This window comes from Neophocaena asiaeorientalis, unplaced genomic scaffold, assembly GCF_003031525.2.
Source record: "Neophocaena asiaeorientalis asiaeorientalis breed wild unplaced genomic scaffold, Neophocaena_asiaeorientalis_V1.1 scaffold399, whole genome shotgun sequence".
Taxonomy (NCBI): domain Eukaryota; kingdom Metazoa; phylum Chordata; class Mammalia; order Artiodactyla; family Phocoenidae; genus Neophocaena; species Neophocaena asiaeorientalis.
The window spans coordinates 1,564,153-1,587,290 of record NW_020173964.1 but is presented as its reverse complement, the minus strand read 5'-3'; the positions used below and the strand labels follow the sequence as shown (position 1 = coordinate 1,587,290).

General features: G+C 40.3%; 1 protein-coding gene across 5 annotated transcripts in view; it reads left to right on the top strand.

Moving 5' to 3' along the window:
* The window catches only part of MAST4 (microtubule associated serine/threonine kinase family member 4), a 550,485-nt gene that overhangs the window by 500,163 nt on the left and 27,184 nt on the right, over positions 1-23,138 (top strand). For 4 of the 5 annotated variants that reach the window (XM_024753080.1, XM_024753083.1, XM_024753082.1 and 1 more), the window contains 7 exons: positions 1,581-1,648; positions 4,470-4,555; positions 10,939-11,147; positions 12,915-13,053; positions 14,412-14,544; positions 15,407-15,572; positions 17,446-17,547. In XM_024753080.1, the coding sequence (XP_024608848.1) occupies positions 1,581-1,648; positions 4,470-4,555; positions 10,939-11,147; positions 12,915-13,053; positions 14,412-14,544; positions 15,407-15,572; positions 17,446-17,547 (903 nt within the window). Of the gene's footprint in view, positions 1-1,580; positions 1,649-4,469; positions 4,556-10,938; positions 11,148-12,914; positions 13,054-14,411; positions 14,545-15,406; positions 15,573-17,445; positions 17,548-23,138 lie in introns of those variants that run through there. The other variant, XM_024753084.1, reaches the window with a different exon arrangement.

Genomic DNA, 23,138 nt, shown 5'->3' with positions numbered 1-23,138 from the left:
TCCTCTGTAAGTAAACTGGGATAGTGTCAATCTCCAGTTATTTTAGTTTCTGGAGTTCATTTTTCTCTAAAGACAACACTCCATTGTTGCTTTGCTTCATGTGTTTTATGTGTAATCTCTCCCAAAAAAGGATGATTATATTTATAAGAACATGAATACATAAAATTCTGAGAGCCTAAGAAATAATATTAGATGCACACAAAAATATGTAACTAAAAACTATAACTTTTTTTTTTTTTTTTTTTTTTTTTTTTTTTGCGGTACGCGGGCCTCTCACTGTTGTGGCCTCTCCCGTTGTGGAGCACAGGCTCCGGAAGCGCAGGCTCAGCGGCCATGGCTCACGGGCCCAGCTGCTCCGCGGCATGTGGGATCTTCCCGGACCGGGGCACGAACCCGCGTCCCCTGCATCGGCAGGCGGACTCTCAACCACTGCGCCACGAGGGAAGCCCAAAACTATAACTTTTTATTATACACGTTTGATTTTCAAAAATTAGAAAATTCAAATTACCTGTGATCCTACTACCACTTAGCGATAACCCCCTTTTAAAGTTTTGGAGAAAATTTTTTCATGTTCTTTTTTTTAATAAAACATGTTTTGGTTTTTCTTAAGTGTGCATTGTTTGATAAAAATCAAAATGAACGGTAAAATAAATTAGGTTTTCTCATTTACTTATATAGACTTAAGGATGCATTCCAATGTAGGTTGAGCAATGAAATGCTTTGTCTCTTAACTAGACCACGAGGGTAGAATTTAGGCTGGCGTCAAGCATGTGGCATCCAGCCTAGTACTGACTACTTTACGTGATATAATTAATGGTAATAAATAACAATCAACACTCAGCGAGCACTTAATTTTTGTTAGTCAACATGCTAAGAGCTTTACATGCGTTATCACATGTGATACTCATAAAGAACTCCAAGAGATGAACAATATTGTTCCCATCTTACAGAGGAAGAACCCAAGGTTAAAAAGCCACCAGTAAGTGCTCTTAGTGGTGGCAACTCGAGTCTTTTCAACTCCAAACTCCTCTTAACAACTACTATTGCTTCCTTTCTGAAAAGTTGTGGATTCTTATGTACTAGGAGGGCTAGCTCTCAGTGGACGTGAAGGAATGGAGCAAGGGATGCTCATGACAACTTGGGACTCACCTCTGAGCTGTAGTCAGTGCATCTCCGATGCCTGTCAGGGCCTGGGAAACTTGCCTCTCTTGAGTATCTGATTACAAGCATAATCATTGAGCCCCCAAACCCTTTCCAAGCTGTGGTGATTGTGTCAGCCAGTGAATCCTGCTACCATGAGCAGAGACCCAGCTCTAAGTAGCTGTGTCTATGTGTTCATAAGAAATGGAGTTCTAGGAAAAAGGGCATGAAATGAACAATTTCAAAATATCAATATCAGTCGTTGGTTCTTGCCATGTTGGAATTAAGATTTTCTCATGTGTACATTGGAGTATAGAGTAAATTCTTCTTTTTTTAATATGGGAGAAATTGTGCTTCTTTTGTTTTAGCATAGTACTCTTGTCTAGTTACAATTGTCCTATTTCTCTTAAACTTAGCTTGTTTTTTTTTTTTTAATTTAGAAATGGCTCAGCTGGGAAACTATGATAGTGGGACAGCAGAAACACCAGAAACAGATGAATCAGTGAGAGTAAGTATCTTTCTTGATGAAACATGATGTTGGTTTTTCTGTTTATTAGCATGTGGAGATTTTGGCTGTGTTAATTACTTTATCTGTTCAACACATATTTATTGTGCTTCTATATGCAAGGCACCAGGCATACAGTTTTAGCCCCTCTCTTCAAAGAGAAACAAATTAATAAAGAGAAATCATGCACAAAAAATCAAAATGAGAAACTTGAGTAAGATCTATAAAGAAAAAGGGCCATGTGCTCCTGGAACATAACATTAAAGAGAGATTTACCAGTCCAGAAAGATCTCCTAAGGAAAGGACACTGGAGATGTGAGAACTTACTAGGATGAGAAGAGGCAGAGGGAACATTCCAGGCCAAGGGACCATCATGTGATACAAGGGAGAGAGTATATCTGAAGGCTTAAGAGTGAGGGAGACCGTGCAGCCTAGAGAGCTCGGGTAAAAACTGGACACAGATGTGCTTGCTGCTCATCTTTGTCAAATTGTTTCTTTCAAAGAACGGTGGGGGGGCTTCCCTGGTGGTGCGGTGGTTGAGAGTCCGCCTGCCGATTCAGGGGACACGGGTTCGTGCCCCGGTCCGGGGAGATCCCACATGCCGCAGAGCGGCTGGGCCCATGAGCCATGGCCGCTGAGCCTGCACGTCCGGAGCCTGTGCTCCGCGACGCGAGAGGCCACAACAGTGAGAGGCCCGCATACCGCAAAAAAAAAAATAAAAACGAAAGCAAAGAACAGTGGGAAGCTGATGAACTGTGGAGGAAATGGATGTGTGTGGAGGATGAGGGGGCGTAGATAGGGAGATGACCCAAACAGAGTAACAACATGAAAAAAAATCACACTGATTGCAGTGTAGGAAGTAGATGAGGTGAGGAAAGCCAGCTGGAGTGACCCTGGGGAGGCCATTTGAAAGTCTGCAGCAGTGACACAGATGAGAGGTCCTGGATGCTGGTGCCATTCTTCCTAATTGTGAATAGCAGAAGAGGAACCAGGATGAACCACCCCCAGCATCGGGGGGTGGTCAGGAAAGAGGGGCAGCTGTGTAGCCTGGGGGCTTAAAAATCCAGGCTCTGGAGTCAGGTTTCCAGATTTCAAAGCTGGCTTCACTTCTTACTAGCTTGGGGAAAAGAAAAATCTCTCTGTGCCTCAGTTTCCTCAAGTGTAAAACAGATATAAAAGATTAAATAAGGGGCTTCCGTGGTGGCGCAGTGGTTGAGAGTCCGCCTGCCGATGCAGGGAACACGGGTTCGTGCTCCGGTCCGGGAAGATCCCACATGCCGCGGAGCGGCTGGGCTCGTGAGCCATGGCCGCTGAGCCTGCGCGTCCGGAGCCTGTACTCTGCAACGGGAGAGGCCACAACAGTGAGAGGCCCGTGAACCCAAAAAAAAAAAAAAGCTTAAATAAGGTAGTCTGTGTAAAATGGTTAGGACAGCTTCACATATGCTAAATAAATGATAGCTGTTTTTGTTAGTTTCATCATAACTGCCATAATTTTGAATGAGCTTAAGCTGAAGTTCCTTTGAGACATCCAAGGAGGGCCGTTGAGCAGTCAATGGTATATAAGGTGTGGGATCTTCCGGCCCTCAGAGGGAGAGTTTTTGGTGGATGGTCTAGGTGACTTAGGAGTCATCCATAGGCATAGGTAAGGTCACTCAGGTGAGGAGGAGTTAATGAGACAAGAGGGCTGGTTCAGGGCCTTGTAGCTGGAGCTGTGGAGGGTAGTTGGAGCTGGGTGGCTGAGCAAGTAAGGGGTCCCAGTCTTGGATTATGTTTTCTGAGGTGGGATGTTGGCAGGTGATGAGTAGACCCAGGTCCTATGGCCAGAGGCCAAGGAGAAACAGAGAAAGGAGCTGGTTGAATTGAGGAGGTCAGGTAGCCCAGAGGCCAGGTCGTTGGCTGAGTTATCTGTGTAGATACGGAAGTCACTCAGGATGGTGAGAGAATGCAGGCACTGAGGACAGTGGGAAGCTCGGTCTAAATCTTCCAGAGGTGGTGGGGCAGCCGAGTGGGCGGGTGCCAGCACTGAGTGGGGGAGGATGGCATATACCTCAGAGTCATGGGGTTTCTTCCAAAATTATGGGAAGGGGATTCTGGTCTCTGTGGAGGGAGCAGAACGACTCTTAACCCTCTCTCAGTGCTAAGATACATGGGGCGTGAGAAAATTTTGTAAAACAAAACAAAACAAAACTTTGTTTATTCGTGTCCTTTGAACTAAGTTTTTTAAAGAGCTATCTTTTTGAAAATTGGTGTCTAAACCATGGTAAGTAAGACTTACGGTGGATGGAAGTAAAGAAAGACAGGCATGCTCTGCCTGGCTGTCTCATCTGTTGCCAACTACCTTTTCCAAACAGGAAAGGTTGCCACAGGAATGAAATGGACATGCCCTGGTCAGTGGCAGAGAGGCCACGTGATCCACCAACCCGTAGAGGGCCACTCCAGCCCATTCTTTTCTGATTGGCTGAAACTAGAATTAAGATTTGGCATTTTGGACTTAAATCTTAAAACTTTAAAAGACTAGGGTGAGGCTCACCTGAATGGTTTACAGAGGTAAATTAAAAATCAGGAATTTTCAAAAACGTGGTGCCTCTATCTCCTGGAAATGGTGTTCACTTAAATGAAACTGAGCCAGTCATGAGGAGTAGTTTATCAGCACTGCTGTGGAAAATTGAGCTTTAAAGCCGTCCGCCAGGTTCCTTTGGCTAGAATACTGCACTTTAACATATTAAACAATAGAGCATGCAATTCAAATATTAGTTATTTTACTGCTAAAATCATTTTCTTAAATTCTGAGCTATTTTTTTAACATCCATATTTTGTCTCCAAGAGCTCTAATGCTTCCCTGAAACTTCGAAGGAAACCTCGGGAAAGTGATTTTGAGACGATTAAATTGATTAGCAATGGAGCCTATGGGTGAGTAATTCAGGAAAACTCTCTATTATATTTTAACACACCTGAGAAATACATTCTTCACATTGATCTTATGCCAAATAGATGTTGTTGGGGACTTGAGTTTTCAGATCACTGCTCCTTCATTGATGGGTATCAGGTGAAGCCCAAATCATTTTTCATTGGATACCCAATCAGAAAACATTTCAAGTGACCTGGGGGTTATTTTAGAGCATGGGAGAGGGAAAGTAAAAATTTCTAAAGGGAAAATTTTTGTGTATGCCTGTTTTTATGTAGATACACATACACATCTGGATATATATATGTATCTGAATATATACAAATTCATTTATAGCATTTCTACTTGAGAATTAGCCAGTACTTCCTGTCTGACCAGCAGTCAACCTTGGGGGAGTAGTACTTTAATAAGAAGGCTGATTGAAAATTTAAAGCAACACACTTCTTTTAGTCTTTATATAACACCAGGATTTTTTTTTTTTTCAATTGAACTCTATGCTATAGTCTGACCACATTAGTGGAGCCCCTTCCTTGGTTCATTTTTATAGATACACGGTTTCCCTCTCAGGGCATAAGGTCAATACTGACAAGATCCCTCTGAGTTACTAATAGTTTGGAAGAGTAATTAATACACAAACTATGTCCTGATCCATTTTAGACAGCCCAGAACTCTAGTTTAATTAAGTATTAATCCCAATTCCATCCGTAGGTGGACAGCAATAAACAATCCCGTAGACATTTATTGCCATTTATAACACACACAGCAGATGAGATAGAATCGATTTTTGTTACGCCACAAGGGATGTTTCTCCTTATGGTGTTTTTTTCACCTCTAATATTTTCCACACCATTAACTTAGTGAAGAACTTAAATATTTGTGAGTGCCTTCTATGCTCCACTGATTTGTTTTCAGGATTATGTCAAATGGCATATTTCCTGATGTGGCTTATAAATGCTTTCCGATGTTTTATTTTTACAATATTCTATTTCTTTTGAGGAGCTCACTGAAACTCTTCTACCTGAGAAGATTGTTTTAGCATGCAGTTGTTTGTGGGTTTTGTTTATATATTATTGGCTTTTAGTCCTTTTTAGTTCTGGAGATCATCTGAGGATTTCTTGTTTGATTAGGGAAAAGACTGAACTTTGATTTAAGGGATCTGTGGGTTTGAGCACTGCTGAATTTTATTGCCTGTGGAATTCTGGCATAAGATTTTCTGTGAAGCACCACTTTTATAAAATTGGGGCATATATCTTAGCAGTATTTGGAGTTCTAATTGGTTGAGTAAACTCATTTGTAGTGCAAATTAAACCACCGTATAGTAGATGAGGTATATCACACTTTGGGGAATGCTTGGGAATATACAAGAAGTTAAACAAGCTGTGAATCAGTAAACACCCAGGACGGAGGCCAAGTCATTAATGGGCTTACAAGCTGCCTGTGGGAGCCTCTGCCGATCAGCCAAAAACTTTTTTTTTCTCTTTTGCTCTTCTCCAAGTTAATCTCTCATTACATTTCTGACAGATTTCCTCTACAATTTAATTATTTTTCACTTAAAATTTGAATGGAGCTACGCCCATTGGCCCACCTGATCAGGATGCTGATAGCGGGCTTCTGTGAATTGGCTGAACAGATGGATCACGTAGGTCCATGAATTGGAGCCGTTCGAGGCTTTCTTGGGCATCCCTGTAACCGAGTCCCTCGCTCACATCAGTGACTTAGAGCGACACCCATTCTGTGACTTTTCAAATACTGGTTATGCTAGAAACTAACCCTTTCATTCGATAGAGCTATATAACACATCATGGTTTTTTCAACATCCTACTTAGTGACAATATAAAGCCAATTTGCCAATTTGAGAAGCACCCAATTTCCTTCTCTGTTTAACAGGTTTCAGATCCTGACTGGCAGTTGCACCTCCCTTCATGCCAACTTAGCACTTTGTAGAAAGCGAACACCTACTGTGTGCCAGGCACTGGACTAGTCGCTTTATTCTCTTTATTTGTTCTCTTCTCGCAAGCTCTTGTGAGGTGTTGATGTTACTTCCACTTAGATGTGGAGAAAGAGGCTCCCAAGCCTGGTCACACATACTCTGACTGCAAGCAGAGCTCTTTTCTCCCTCTGAATATCGTTTATAACTTTTAGCCATCTTAATTAGGGTATAGAAATCCTTCTTCCATTGAGCGCTTCCACCTAGATTTTTAAATAACAATTTCGAATGTTTTCGAAGTAGAAGAATAAGATTGACCTGAAAATTTCTAAAGTAAGAAAGCTAAATTTGAGAGGCACAATGATTCTTCCCCACTTCACATTGCTTTCTAGTCTTGCTGCCCTTTCTGCTTTTTTTAACCCTCAAAGGACAGGGTCATTTACCTGAGAGACAGACTGACGGATGCTCCCTCTTGATAGCCTTTCCCCTCAGCTTCCCCCTAACACTTGCCCTCTCCTTCCCACATGCGGATCTGCTCACCGGGATTCATGTATCAGGCTCTCAGATTCATGCATAATTTTATATGTATGAGATGTTCACACTCCCAATAGGACTGATTCATTCTGCTCTAGATCCTGCCTGCTTCCGATTCCATTTCTCCCTTCCCCCGCCTCAGTTCTGCATGAGTGGAGTGATGCTTGGCTCCGCTGGCTGCCCCTCCCCATGCATCACCTCCCGCCCTTGGATCTTCCTATTTCACAGGGCCGGTCAGTGTAGGAAAAGAGACACAGAAGCCTTTTCAAGGGAAGCAACCCTTGAGGCCGGAAAACAGAGAAATGGGGGCCAAATTAGTTCAGTCTAGTTTTATAACCTTGGGCAGTTTGCAGCTCTGCTTAGCAGTGTTAGATGTCTGTCTGTCCCGCTCTGTTTCTCTGTCTCTCTCTCTTTTTCAGCCTCTCCCTCCCCCTCTCTCTCTCCCTCTGCTTCACCCTCTGCTGACTTGAGTAGATTTAGAACAGCGATTTATAAGGATGGAGGAAAGGAGTATGTGAGAGACAACACGTATTACTGAATAAACACATTTCAGCATTAGAAATAATATTTCCAAAGCAGTACAGAAATGTAAAAATATAACATAAACAAAACAAACAAAAATGCAGCTACAGGGAATTCTAATTAAGTCTGGTTGACTTTTGCAACTTGATCGAGATACGTTTCTCCTGAGGAAATGGTATCTCAAGCTACCTATAGGATTAATTTCAACTGGTTTAGGTAAATTTCCCTAAGGATTACCTGATTGTTTTAAGTACAATAGCAAGGGAAGACAGAAAGTCAAATCAAATTTTATGAATTGAAAATCTAAAAATAAAGATTGAAGGCCTTTTTACACAGTACCTAGTGTAGGTACTGGTCAAATTGGGTCTGAGGTATCTTTCTCTTTTGTTCTTTCATAAAATCATGTACAACCCTATTCTTTTTCCTTCACTTCCTGTTGTTCTCAAACATATTAAGGAGCAGTTATTTATGTAAGAAATGGTGGAGCTTGGTTGAAAATCAAAATGGCAGCCTACTGATAGTCTAAAAGTGAAGTTAACAGTATCATATGTCTGGAGGTCCTCAGCCCTAAACTTACTCAATATTAAATATTGAAAGAAGTGATAGAAAGTGAGCTGTATTCCAGTTGACTCTCAAGAATAGGCAAGTGCTTATATAAAGATACTGGCTTTTTCCTTTTAACATTTTCAATTCTAAAGTTCATTTTGAAAAACAGATTCTGTATCTCAAGAATCCCTCTTCATGACAGTATCTGCCAATGCATGTCTCATATATGTAAGGGGAGGCCAAGTTCTTTTCTGTGCTCCCTTTGAATCTCTCTGTCCTGCTATCAGCTTCTGATTAGGAGCAGCTCAAGTGTCTTTGGATCTTGATTTTATCCAATCAGTAATTGGAAAAAGAAAAAAATTGTCGTAGCCTTTAATCTGATTCAGAAAGAATGAGTAGTTGGTAAATGAAAAAGTTCAAGTAGGAAATCACCAAAAAATGATATGTACTTTAAACATTTTAATTTAACCTAAATATATGTAAATTGACTAGCCTTTCGATGTAAACCCTTTATAAGACAGCCAGTATAAACAATACTTATACAGTCATTCCTTGGTATCCAAGGGGTATTGGTTCCAAGACCCCCCTCAGATACCAAAATGCACAGATACTCCTGTCCCTTATATAAAATGGCATCCTCTCATATATTTTAAATCACCTCTAGATTACTTATAATATCTAATACAATGGAAATGCTGCATAAATATCAATAGTTACCAGTGTGGCGAATTCGAGTTTTGCTTCATGCGGTTTTCTGGATTTTTTTGTTTGTTCGTTTTTAATACTTTTCAATCCTCAGTTGATTGAATCTGAGGGTGCAGAAGCCGTGGCTATGTAGGGCTGACTGTACTATGTTGTTTGTTTCACACTTTTAGCTTTTTTACAGGTGAAGCAAGGACTGGAAGCAATCCGCCTAGATTTTTATCATTTTCTCGACGTTTGGAATCTTCTCACTCACACTAAATCAATAGGAATTTTATTTAGTAACTCACATTTATCAGTGCTTTCCCAAGCATTCCACTCAGTTTTCTTATAAACAACAGTGCTTTCTCTTTTCACACTCGTGTTTCATCAGTTTAAATATTTGTTTAAATTACTCAGTCAGGATATCAAGCCTAGCCAGAACAGGTGTGGAAATTAACCCGGCTGGTGGGAGCCCAAAGTGTTTGGGAATCCTGAAGAGGATGCCTAGCCTCTGTGGAAAGCAGTAGGCACCCAGCCAGCCAGCTCCCTTGTCAGTTTGTTGTACAGTGGGAATAAGAGTACCAGGTTATTCCTAGAGTTCGTTCTGTGGAGTGTGGCTAAGACAGCTTTTTACTCTCCAGGGAAGGAAGAACTAGAAGGCCAGAGAAAAGAGGAGAGAGAAAAAGCTGTAAAGATTAAAAAAAAAAAGAGTGTTTAAACAGAGACCGCACAAATGTGTGATTTTGTGAGTGAAGGGAAAAGATGGATACAATGAGAAGACAAAGACGTACACACTTCAAAGAAAGATGAATTCCTAGTTGAACGCTTAAGAGGAAAATGTGAATATTGGTTAAACTGAGATTGAATATACTTAAGATTTATGTAAGGGGATCACTCTGACATATTGGTCCAGCAGGAATATAGGGTGTCCTAGTCCCCTTCGAGTTCATTTTTTGGAGGCAATGAAAATCACTAGTGAAAAATGCATCTCAGACACCCCCTTGTTTAGGAAACAGACTACTGGATGTACTTTACTATGATTGATAGCTTTTCAGGTAAATTATTACTTAGTTGATCATTGCGTTTGTTTCAGGACAGCCTCGTACAACCTATTACACACTTCTAATGATGATAGCTCTTTAGGTAAATTATTAATTATTTGAGAATTGCCTAACCTGAGAGTTCAAACCTGTTGTCCCTTAATAATGAGATAAGTGAGGAGTAACTTATGAGAAAAGGAGCCCGTCCAAGACATTTTCTTTGTTGCTCATCATTTCCAGGTGGGGTTTGAAGGATCCTCCTCCAAATTACTTCTTTTCTCTACATCATTTGAAGCTTCAGGGAGTCCATTGTCTTTACCCAGACAGAATTGGTTCTGTAGAGTATTTGGAAGAGACTTTTGGCAGAAATTCCATGCAGCCTGCTCACTTTACAGTAGAGTTGCCAGACACCTCAGATGTGGGTCACATGGACCAGAAATGCAGTGTACTCTGGACCCCCTTTTAGGTTGGGAAATGCATTTCCTGTTGAAACAGGCATAGGTGTAACTCATGCCGAGGTCTGTAGTGAAGAAATATGCGACTCTTTGTAACAGGGAGGGCAGCCTCATATGACCTATTACATACTTCTTATTTATCTAGAAAGTTCATGGGAAGTAAATTACTCTCAAGTTGGAAGTCAGCTACTTTAAGAAGCTATAGTCTATGGTCCCTTTTTGTAGATCCCATGAGTATCATATAGAAAATTATTGCTTTAGTCAGTTGTGAAAAAATGCCTAATAGATATCTAATTCTAGAAAGGATCTCGCTCAGAATATGTATGTACTTTTGTTCATTGTTTTCCTGTTTTAACTTATATATCGGATTTTGTTCTGTTATAGAAAAACTGAACATAACAGCTAGCTATTGGAAAGTAGCTCACTCTGGAGACTGTCCATTTTCTTCAGTGAAATGAATTTGCCTTATGTGTGACCTGTAGCTTTTATTGAAAGAATTTTTTTAAAAAATCAATTAGCCAAAGGGCTTTGGCCTGGAATGGAATGTTTGTAGTTGCCAGCATAGCTTATGTGGGCTGAATCCCGGCTATCACGTGAATGTAAAAAAAAAAAAAAGTGGTGTACTGTACCCAGAAACATCCCCTCTTCCTTTGAACCCCAACTCTTGTGCTCCTTTTCAGGGCAGTCTATTTTGTTCGGCATAAGGAATCGCGGCAGAGGTTTGCCATGAAGAAGATTAATAAACAGAACCTCATCCTCCGAAACCAGATCCAGCAGGCCTTTGTGGAACGGGATATCCTGACTTTTGCAGAAAACCCTTTTGTTGTCAGCATGTATTGCTCCTTTGAGACCAGGCGCCACTTGTGCATGGTCATGGAATATGTCGAAGGTGAGTCACTCTGACACAGAGAACATGACACCTGTACCCAGAAACCACTGGCTCCTTTGTGCAGCTGACGCTTTCTGTACTTGTGCCATACAATGGTTGTATCCACGTAGGAACCAAGGCCAGGCAATTAGATGGCTGTCTTCCCAGTCATTATCTTCCCATAATTGCTTGTAAAGGGCCAGCTCTACTATAACAAAGGGAAAATTAGTGCTATTTGGAAAAAGGTTGTTTTCCCTTTTTAATAGCTTTTCATCCTAAGCACCTCCTCTCAATTGGTCATTAAAGTTAGAATATAGGTGATGGGATTTTTCCTACTTATTTTTATCACATATCATAAAAACATTCATTACAATGGATCTTCTTAAGGAAAATATTAAAAATATATCCTTTTTGGTGTATGGTACGAAATTAATGGTGAGTTAGGAGAAAGATACATTCAAGAAAATCTAACTTCTAATCTAAAAAAATAATATAAATCAACTTATTTACAAAAGAGAAATAGATTCACAGACATAGAAACCAAACTTATGGTTATAAAGGGGAAAGGGGGGGTATAAATTAGGACTATGGGATTAACAGATAGACACCACTATGTATAAAATAGATAAACAGCAAGGATTTAGTGTACAGCACATGGAACTATATTCAGTATCTTGTAATAACCTATAATGGGAAAGAGTCTGAAACTGTATACCTGAAACTAACACAATATTATAAATCAACTATAGTTTAATTTTAAAAAACTCACTTTTTTTTCTTTTGGAAGTTTGTGGTCTACCTTTTAAATGTTCCAAGTAATCTTATTTCCGTCAACTTTACATGAAATTTTTGAGTGTTTCCATAGCCATGACTTACTGACATAAATAAAGCTAATAAAATGAATAGATAAGCAAGGGCCAAAACAATTTTCTTTTTTTAAAAAATTTTAGTTTATTTATTTTTTTATACAGCAGGTTCTTATTAGTTATCTCTTTTATACATATTAGTGTATCTATGTCAATCCTAGTCTCCAAAACAATTTTCAAAGCATCTAATTTAAGCCCTTGTGATCGTTTGAACAGAATCCCAAAACTTGTAACTTAACGAACCGTTAAATATCGTTTTCATTTTGCAGATGAATGAACTGAAACCCAAGAAGGGGTTTCACCAGATATTTAGTGGTAGATACAGGACAAAAACGTAACTTGCCTGATTTCCACCCATTGTTCTTTTCACCACACCAGTACTTTGCTTTATTAACTTTTGTTAGGGTTATTTTAACAACAATAATTAACGTTTATCACATGTTTAATATGTGTTGACAGCATCCTGAATTCTTTACACAGATTACCTCATTTAATCCTCACAATAAAAGGGATGACACTATTCATATCCTGATATTACAGCTGAAAGAACCGAGACCATCTTGCCTAAGATGTCCCCACCTGTAAGAGTCAGAGCCGGAATTTGAACTCAGGCAGCCTGATTCCAGAATCCATGTTTTAAAATGGTTTATTTTAAAACACATCATCAGTTCTTCAACATTTAGTTTCACTTCAGGCCAAATCTGCTCTCTCATGAGCAGCGCTTCTTAAATAAAAGTCTATATTTTCTCCACACCACATCATAAGTAGAAACATGATTACTTAACACAGTCTCCGCTTACGAACACGATCGACTATGTCTATGGATAGAGACCATTCTACTTGGAAATTCTGCAGTCTAAACTGGCGGTCTTTAATCCCAGCTGATACTATACCTGCTAAGTCTTTTTCTTGTGTTTTATAGGAGGTGACTGTGCTACCTTAATGAAGAACATGGGTCCTCTCCCTGTTGATATGGCCAGGATGTACTTTGCTGAGACAGTCCTGGCCTTGGAATATCTACATAATTATGGAATTGTACATAGGGATTTGAAACCAGACAAGTATGTACACTGATGAAATATGTCTTTTTTTTCACACAATACAAAAGTGTTTATGTCTATAAAAATGTCTTCTTTTAATGCTGCTTTGTACATTTTTAAATTCTCCCATAATGTTCCAAAATGAGTTATTTTTAGCAGTATACATGATGATTTTTGTATAATCTTTTTAAAGGCTATGGTGTTTACAATAGCAGCTTATAAGAAACAAACAAACAAAAAAAGAGTATTAAGCCAGGGTTAGTTAATTTATTTTTAGTTTTTTTTATTATGTAAATAATAGGTACATAGAATGCTATGAGTTGTTTTCTGGATAGTTTCGGCGTTTAGAATGATACTTAGATAATTTTTTCTCCCCCAAGATGATATCCTTGATATTCTATTCTATTTTATTCACAATTTAGTTTTTTATTTAATTTTTAGTCTATGTGGAGTTCATTTTGGTGTCTGATTTGAGATACAGATAGACTATTTTTCCCCAAATGACTAGGTATTCATCGTGACACCATTTATTAAATGTTCCATGCTTTCTCCACTAATCTGAGACACCTCTAGAAGTATTTCTTATTAATATGTAGAGCTTTTAAGTGTGCCAAAATTTTATAAAATTAACTTACGCTCATTACAGAAAATTTGGGAAGTACAAAAAGAAAAAACTTCATTCACAACATTCCCAAACGAAGACAGCTATTAGAATTTTGGCATGCATCCTTCCAATAGCTTTATTTTTTTTAACTCCTCTACTCCTTTAATTTTTTAAATAATTAAAATTTTCTTTGCCACTTAAAATGAAAAAAAAATTAACTGTAAGTTCATAAAGCTTTCAAATGTGAATTCTTTGCATGTATAAGACATGTAGGTCTTGTGCTTAGTGAGTAGACACTTAAGTTCAAGCCAGAAGTTGAAATCTGAAACAATGCTACATTTTTCTTCCAGGTTCTTTATCTTTTGTCTCATTTGAATCACGGATTGGTTGCTTATGTTAGTTACTGATGTGTGACGTGGGATTATCAGTAGCCCTTTCTCAGCTCTTTTCTTATTCTGGAAATGGAAAGGTGTCAGAGTTCCATACTTGAATTTTTCTGAGAGCTTCAAGTTGTAAATGATGCTGTATGTGACATCTCCAAGGAAGATGGGCAGAGCCCGGTCTCTGGCCTCCCCCTTGTGGATTACTCTCAGCCGCCAGATACACATATTTAACATCTTTGTGTGACCTCATCTCTTTGCCGGCTGGGTTTTGTGATAAGATTGATACCTGTATATTACACAGTCTTATCAATTCACAGTGGGAGGGAGAAAAGTAAAAACAAAAAATGAGCTTCAAAGTGAGTGTTTGTGATATATGTCCTTCTGCTTCACAGTTTGCTGGTCACCTCCATGGGGCACATAAAGCTGACAGATTTTGGATTATCCAAGGTGGGGCTAATGAGCATGACTACCAATCTTTATGAGGGTCATATTGAGAAGGATGCTCGAGAGTTCCTGGACAAACAGGTAAGCTTGCGTGCTGTTTGGCTCCAGAGAGAAATACAAAGTGCAGTGTTGACAGTGGAATTCAGAATCAGCTCGCCTAGGCCATCTTGACATTAGTGCTGGGGCTTTAGATGTCTATATAAGCCTTACGTTTGATAAAGCGCAAATTGCTTCCATTTTTCTCCCTGGGCCTCTTTGAAATGTCGGTCCCTCCACATTCCTCCCTCGACATTATGGTCTATTAGTAAGACAAACGATCTAACTGTACACAAGTGAGAGTGTGAGAGAGACAAATGGAAAAACTGTTTTCGTAAGGAGTTCGGGAGTCTCAGTAGAGTCCTCATGCAACTCATGATGCGTTGTACAATCGCAGGTGCCGAACTCCGAGCCATGGCCCATTTCCCTTTAAGCATGCCTCATTACCGTGTGCCCACAATCTGTTCATTGTACAGTTACTTAAGGTGAACACATCTCAACTGTCAGGCTTTTATGAAGTAACCAGGATGTGCATATATTTCAGTCATATAAATACTAAAACTCTCTCTGATAGTGACGGACAAAAAAATGCAGTATTATTTTAAATCTAAGGATTACAAATGTTTTTGTAAAGTAAGTAAAACTACTCAAATTTGAAATTAGACATTACACACAGTTTCACATTAGAGCAGCATTTTAAACTTTGCTTTTTTTGGTGTTTTAAGTAATTCATTGCTTTCGGTATGATAGTTACCGACTTAGAATCACTGTTCTTAAATTCTTTGTCCATGTGGTTCCATGTGGTTGAGCAGGTGCACTCTAGGCAAAATAATTGATACTTAGCCATCTTGCTCATTTTAATTCATGCCTAATATTCTAATTGTTCTGATTTGCAATCATCTTTTAGGTCTGTGGCACACCTGAATACATTGCACCAGAAGTGATTCTGAGGCAGGGCTATGGGAAGCCGGTAGACTGGTGGGCCATGGGCATTATCCTCTATGAATTTCTGGTTGGATGCGTGCCATTCTTTGGGGACACTCCAGAAGAGCTATTTGGACAAGTCATCAGTGGTAAATATTGTCAGCAGTTATCTCTAAGCTGCTGTTGGGAAGCAGCTATTTAATGTAATTCTGGGGAGTATCACTGTTTTTACTAAAAAGTTAACCTTTATCAAAGGGTTTAGCCAACAAATTAAAAGAACTCACTCATCATAGCACATAACTGACTTTCACAATCTCAAGGGAGCAATTTGTGTTGGGAATTGATCTGGGGAAGTTTTGTTAACATGGAATTTGGAAATGTACTAGCAATGTGACCAATCTTTATGGTGTACTTTTTCCGCAAAAGAAATTGGCGTGGGATTTGCAAGTGATTTCACTGCTGTCCAGTCTTCCTTTCCATAGTGGGAAAGTTGCACCAGGGAATAAAAGGTTAACATGGGTAACATTTACACAAATGGGAAAAATGGCTATTAGCACAGTGAAGAAATTAACAAAAAGGTAATAAACCCAAAACAAATGTCGACCAAATAATAAATAATGAGAATGGGGAGGAAGCAAATTTAATCCACAGATTGTTAATGATTTCATTGGTAGTTGTTATGGTGTAATGTTATTTCTTAACAGCTGTTCATCTTTCATTTAAATTCAGTAACCTTTAGATCTTAACCTGCAAGCTGACCCTAACTATTGTTGTGTGGCTTGTGGCAAAACTAAATGATAATTAAATAGGCTTTATTACTACCCTACCTGCTGTTTTTATAAATTTCCCTGGAGCAGAGATCAAAAAGGCCTCTCTTCCTCAAAGTCTGTCAGTCGTCACTCACATCTTCATCACCTACCTCTGGTCCATTCCGGACTGCGCTTAGAGTGTCCAACAGTGGAAATAGGGGGACCATTCCTTTTGGTATGAGGAGCCTCTTAATCACAGAATTATTTTCCATCATCGATTTTGCGAGCCAGGCATGTTTGTAAACTTTAACAAAGTAGATTTGTGAGTTGCCCGCAGTGTATAACCCTTTTATACAATATCTGAGCTCTTTATGGATTTATAACTAGGCAGTTTTCTGATATATCAAGGATGAATGGCAAGAGGAATCAACTGTTTAATTAACACAAGGAGCAAATGCTGGCTTTGTTCTGTCGATGCCTTATGGCTCAGACGCATATTCATGTTCTATTTTCCAAATCAGATTTGAACTGCAGCAGAGGAAGCTAGAGGCAAGCACATGCAGAAATAACTCATGTTTTTATTGCATTCCCACGCACACAAGCACGCACACCTATCTTCAGGCAAACGCCTTTAGAATGTAGGACATATTCTAATATTTATGACAGATTTTAAGTACTTCCATTCCTACAATTCCTTGGCGTTTTTTTTTTTTTTCTTCTTTTTCTTCTTCTTCAGTCTTAGCATTTTGACCTTTCCTTTGTCTCTGGAAATGGTTATTTTTACAAAATTATTTTTTGCTTCTTGGACCTGAAGAACCCTGGGGCTGTGGCCAGGTTCTCAGTTGAGGATGATGGTAAAGAGAAACCCTGACTCCCCATGATCCCTGGATGGGCGATCGCCTAAAACACAGAGGTTCAGAGTTTCCGCTATATTGAGCCCTCTTAATAACTAGAGGACCAATTAGTAGTGACCCAGTTCTACCAAAGAAAAGTGAATCTAAAAGGCAGATGAGAGGTACTGCTCATTGAAGTGTTCTCTCCCTGCCTTGTTGACAGCTGTGCTGTTCATATCTTGTGCGGCAGTGCTTCTCAGATTTGACTGGGCCTAGGAATCAACTGAAGGTCTTCTTAAAAATGCAGATTCTGAGTCAGCAGGTCTGGGGTGGGGCCTGAAATTCTGCATTGCTAACAAACTCCCGGGTGATGTCCACGCTGTTGGGATGTGGACCAGCCTTTCAGCAGTGAAGTCGTAAACTACTTTTCTTCCCCTTAGATGAGATCAACTGGCCTGAAAAGGATGAGGCGCCACCACCTGATGCCCAGGATCTGATTACCTTGCTTCTCAGGCAGAATCCCCTGGAGAGACTGGGAACAGGTTAGAGCACATACGTTTTAATTTTGCTAATATGCAGGAAATAATGTCAATGTGGAGCACTCAGAGGTTTGTGTTTTTGTTTTGTTTGTTTTTTTCACAGGAAACATCTGTTGGTTGATGTAGAATATGACTACAATATGTTATAACAATAATACTTTGGATTTTTTTTTTTCCTGATTCAGAGTAGTATGTACGCTAAGAGGGTTGGTGGCTGTTGTTTGTCTTCTTCTGTTGTTGTTTGTCTTCTTTTTTGCAAAGCAGAAATTATTCTTAATTTGTTTCAGTAAATAAACTGATTTCTTTCTCTGGAAGAAAACCTCGGGGGCACATGTAACTCTTCTGTCCTGAAGAGCATGGATCTTAACAATTTGAAACAGAGGATTAGGGATGTGGAAGTTTTTTGGTTTGTTTGTTTGGGGTTGTAAAATATATATATTCCTAGAAGGATCTGACCCAGCAGTTACTATCTGCTGGCTTTGAAACAGGTTCTCAGGACTTGAACTGATTATTGGAAATGAGTGCCTGGGGTTGATCAGCACCATGGCCCAAGAAAGAGGATTAAACAACATTGACTTTCAAGATTAAGGAGATAGTAGATTTATTTCTTGCTGATTATTTTTCCGGACTGTTCTGCCTCCAGTTTTTTGTTTTTGCCAGCTCTTTTTCCTTTTCTTCCTTATATTCTGAATAGACAGACTTAGAGATCCCAGTACAGAGTTCTAGCCAACCCCAGTATGTGAATTTATCTAGATGAGACTAAATAATAAACACATGTAACATACACGCATGCACACACACATACAACACACACCACACACGTACCTGTATCGATAAAAATCTTCATCAGTGAAAATTGTTGACTTGATGGGTTGTTTACTCTGAGCTGTTTCATTCTACCCGGTTTTGCTAGAAAGATCAGAAAATACTGACGAGATCATTCTCTCACCCAGTTTTTCCAAGGCCAAAATCATTTGCAACAGCTCCAAATATATATCTTATATTGTTCTCCGCTTTTGCTCACAGCTTCCCCAGTTGGAGAGCTCAGTTCTTGCTTAAGTATGGAATGCTGTGCTACCTAGAGGTTATGATGATGCATTAAAACCCCTGGGCCCAACCTTTATTTTGTAAATAAAGTTTTATTGAAACACAGCGATGCTGTTCAGTCACATACTGTCTATGGCTGCCTTCATGCTACTCTGGCAGAATCGAATAGTCATGAACAACTGCATGGCCCACAAGGCCTAAAACATTGACTTTCTGGCTCGACAGAAAACTCTTAAAGACCCTGCATTAGAGAATCCAAGAAGTTTTGGGTTTGGTTTTTTTTTTTGGCCGTGCCATGCAGCTTGTGGTCTGTTAGTTCCCCAGTGAGGGATCGGACCCGGGTCCACAACAGTGAAAGCTCATATCCTAACCACTGGACTGCTAGGGAATTCCCAAGAAGTTTTAAAATCAGGACTCAGTTGGCAAAACTGCTTTGAGTTTCATACTGGAATACCGTGTGTTTTTTGCCTTTTTCAGTGGATGAGTGGGCCTTTAACTAGGAAAGGCAATATAATGGGACTTAAAGGGATAAACTCCAGAGTCAGATTGCCTGAGTTTAAATCTCAGCTGTGTGACCATGAGCAGGTTGTTTTCCCTTGTGTGCCTTACTTCCTCATCTATAAAATGGAGCTGATAGTAGCACTATGTCCCAGGATTTTTGTGAGGATAAAAGATCATCGACTCTGGCTCTTAGGGCCAGATGTGACACTGCTGCGGTATTATCATCTTTATTTTTCTGTGTATATAATCTCTTGCTTTCCCCTTTGGACATATGAGATTTAGAAATTGTGGTGGTGCCCCTACTTTTGGGCTGACTGAACTCTTTGAACAGAATCCTTTATATTCCTTGTTGCCCTGTTTGGTTTTCCTTTTGTCTGAAGTGACTAGCAAACTGGTTATTTCCCACCATCTGTGACCTGCAGTTAGATTTGCTTTATAGTTCAAGCGATAAGAGTAGCTGTCCAAGATTTGGTGTCAAGGCTCTGTGTGGGGCAGAGTTTTGAAGGATGATTTTACTCCCTTAAGCCAAATATGAGAAACAGGGGCATTTTAAGATTGTCCTACAACAGTACAAGTATCTATTTGTATATCCTAATCAGCTGTCCCAGGGGAGTGTTGTCCTAAGGTAGGGCTAAAAATATATTGGAATCAGCACACCCCCTAAAGAGTTCCCTTCAGTGTTCGTGTGTCACTTTGGAGAGTTTTCCTCCTTAGTATTCTGCCGATTTCCGTCCTCTTTAAGAATATGTGGACACTTGATTCGGCTTTACTTAACAAGACAGGGCTATGATGGTGGTCAGTACATCCATGTTTATAGATTATACGCTGCAAGTTATCTCTGCACATTTTCTGCTTGACCGCTGCTTTTGGTCTTTTCAGGGTTTGACAGATTGAGAAACAAATCTTCTAGCAGAAGCTCAAAAGAGACATTTAGAAGACCCTGCCCAAGCTCTTAGCATTGTCAAGGAGAGCTTGTCAAACAGGCAGGTCCAACATGACAGGTCCCAGTAGGGCCCGGAGAATGAGGCTGAGAATCTCGCAGGCTTGCCATGCTGCTTCCAATGACAGCATTTTGGATTTAATGCATATTTAGCGGGCAAAATAATGCACCGTGAAAATGTACAAGTGCGCATTTGCCCGAGAGACTAGAGAGACTGAGAAAAGGAGTGTGAAGAACATAATGGATGTTTAAGAAGCGTCTATGAAGGGAGAGGAAAACTCAAAGGAGAACATCAGTGCCAAAGCATAACTTGCAATTTGGGACCTTGTCGTACTTGAACTCGACTGTTGAACTTGCAGAGTGTTGAGTGGCAGCCAGGTTCACTGGACTTGAGAGCTGCTCAGATGTGACTGACTCCCACGCATGAGCCAGCTGGGAGGTTGTGAGTCATTCCTTTATTGCCCGGAGTCTCAGTTTCCTAATCTATGGAAATGGGCATGTTACACACCTCGAGGGATTATTGTGAGGATTGAGTGCAGGCATGTTTATGAAGGTATCTGGTACATTAACCTGGTGCATAGTAGGAGCTCAAGAAATAGTCACTTTCCCTTCCCTTCCTGGTGAATTCTTACAGTGAGAGCTGACATTTGCATGAGCTCCTGTCTGATGATTTGTATTTGGCTCGTAAAGCCATCATCTATATCATACCAATGGTTTAGCCCAGAGTTAATTTTTCCCCAGTGTGTCCATTTCATTCTTTTGCTCCCCATCTCTCCAAAAGTGCACGAGAAACATGACCCAGTGAGAAGCAACTGCTTCTCAGTGGGGCACAAAGGCCAAAGGGTGAGAGCTGTGCACTGGGTCACCAGTGGGCTGGGGCTCCTTGGGGAGGACCCATTTGGCACCCATCACAAAGAGGAAGCGAATGCTCTCACCGGCGTGGGTGGGTCCCAGAGGTTAGCAGGTCAGGGAGCAAAAACTCCAGATATTGTCTGGAAGTGTCTTTCGAGCCTTTGGGTCTAGAGAACTGTGCTTTTCTGGGTAAAGTTGAATGACCTGGGCGTGTCAGAGCTGTCCTTTGCTGTGGCAGCTGAAGTCATAGTCATTGCTGGATAGTGCATGGTGGGCCACTAAGTAGGGCTTGACTCTTTGGACCTCAGTGTCACTGGCACAGTGAGGGAGTTGGATAGATAAATATTTAAGCCCTTTTAACTTCTCCAGGAAATGATCACTGGAAGAAAATGTCCCTGGCAGCTGTGTTTGAGGATGTCGATTGGGATAGAAGAGAACCAGGATACATGGAGACTGGGGTTGGACTGGGCAGAGGTGCTGGGGAATTGGCTGTTTGGCTGTGTTCCTCAGGATCGGCAGTCGAGAATCCATTTGTAAACTGACGCGAGAAAGATGGCAGGGTAGAATCCAAACCGAAACATGCCTCCCCCTTGTATGGCCTGTGGCGCTGTGGCACTGAGGATGGACCTGGGTGTTTTTAGACAGACCTCAGCTCAGCCCCTCTAACCCTTACTCACCTAGTAATCTTGGTCCAGTATGCTTTACTGCTTATTTACTTGCCCCATCCAAAAACGGAGTTGACAATACCTACTCCGTGGGGTTACTTTCAGTGGTTTAAGTAAAAGAAGCAGTTTCCTCCAGCATCTAGTGTAATACTAGTCAAAGTTGTCCCTCAAAACACAGGTGCTAATGCTGTTGCTGTTGGGATCAACATCAGACTTGAGTATTGTGCCATAAACACGGAAAAAGCCTGGCTGGAATTCTATATGAAGACGCTAATCAGATGCTTTGTAAAGAACCCATTCTCCCTTTTGGGGGGTGATTTTTCCACTTTGTTTCTTTCTCTCTGTTCCATTGCCTTCAGAACACCTGTCTCCCCTGGCTGGGTTTAGAGCTCTAGCCAGCCTGCCCCTGGTGCTCAAGGGGCCCAGTGGGGACAGAGCCACGTCCTTTTACAGACAGTTCCCCAGCCCCAAGATCCAAGCCCATTTTTCATTCAGATCCAATTTCTCATCCTATTCCTTTTGTACCCCACTGAGGACAGGGCGAGAAGCATGAGTGACAACTGTATTAAAGAGGCATTTGCAACACACATCGAGGGGCATCTCCTGGTAGGGAGGCTGATTAGACCCTGGCACTAGTCTTGCAAGAAATCTCTCTTTCTGGAATTGTTTGAAGATTGATTCTTCCTTATCTCCCCCATCAATAGTGTGCATGTTGGTGGCAGGGCGGGGGTCTGATTTTCATGCTGGGATTTAATAAAATGTGTACCTTCTTCTCTTTACATGAGGGATAGTGTAATATTTTGATGGGGCCTGCCCTTGCAAAATCTCTCTTTAAAATCACGAACTGAATTAAAAATATTGTTTCACTGAACTGTGCTGTAATGCTAACTTGGCAAGAAGAAGCCTAAAACCTAGGGATTGTGACTGATGTTCATCACATGCGTTATAAATCTATCAAACTGGTTTGCCAGTTTCTTTTTCTTTTTCTCCTTTCTTTAATTTATTTTTTACTTCACTCTGTATGACAGACTCTAGGTCCATCAACCTCACTACAGATAACTCAATTTCATTTCTTATTATGGCTGAGTAATATTCTTACTTAAGAATCTGTAGTCCACAGAATATAATTCCTACCAGTGTTAACGAGCAATCCAATAAAATCAAATGTTAACCGTTATATACTGTTTAGGGAAAATTCATCTTTATTAAAACCTTACCTCCAGAGGGAATATTGCTGTGAACACATTTTGCACCTTCTTAGGTTTTTTGGGGGTTTGTAATGAGCAAGTCTGCTTTGGGCCAGTGTGTGTCCACGTCCCCAGGTTCATCACAATGGGATTTTAAGTGGCCACATTAACCTTTGAAAAATAGAGGAAGCCATGGAAGAATCAGCAAAGAAAACCTGTGCCATAGCAACTGCCGTTAGCAAAATCAAATCTCCTGCTGATAAATTATGGAAGAATTTTTGGAGGTTTTGGTTGTAGAATGAAAAAGATTTCTCTGACTTCTTTAGTTCTCTCTTGATAGAACTTTTTTTTGTTTTTCTTTTTTTTTTTTTTTTTTGTTTTTTTTTTTAAACTGATTTTTAC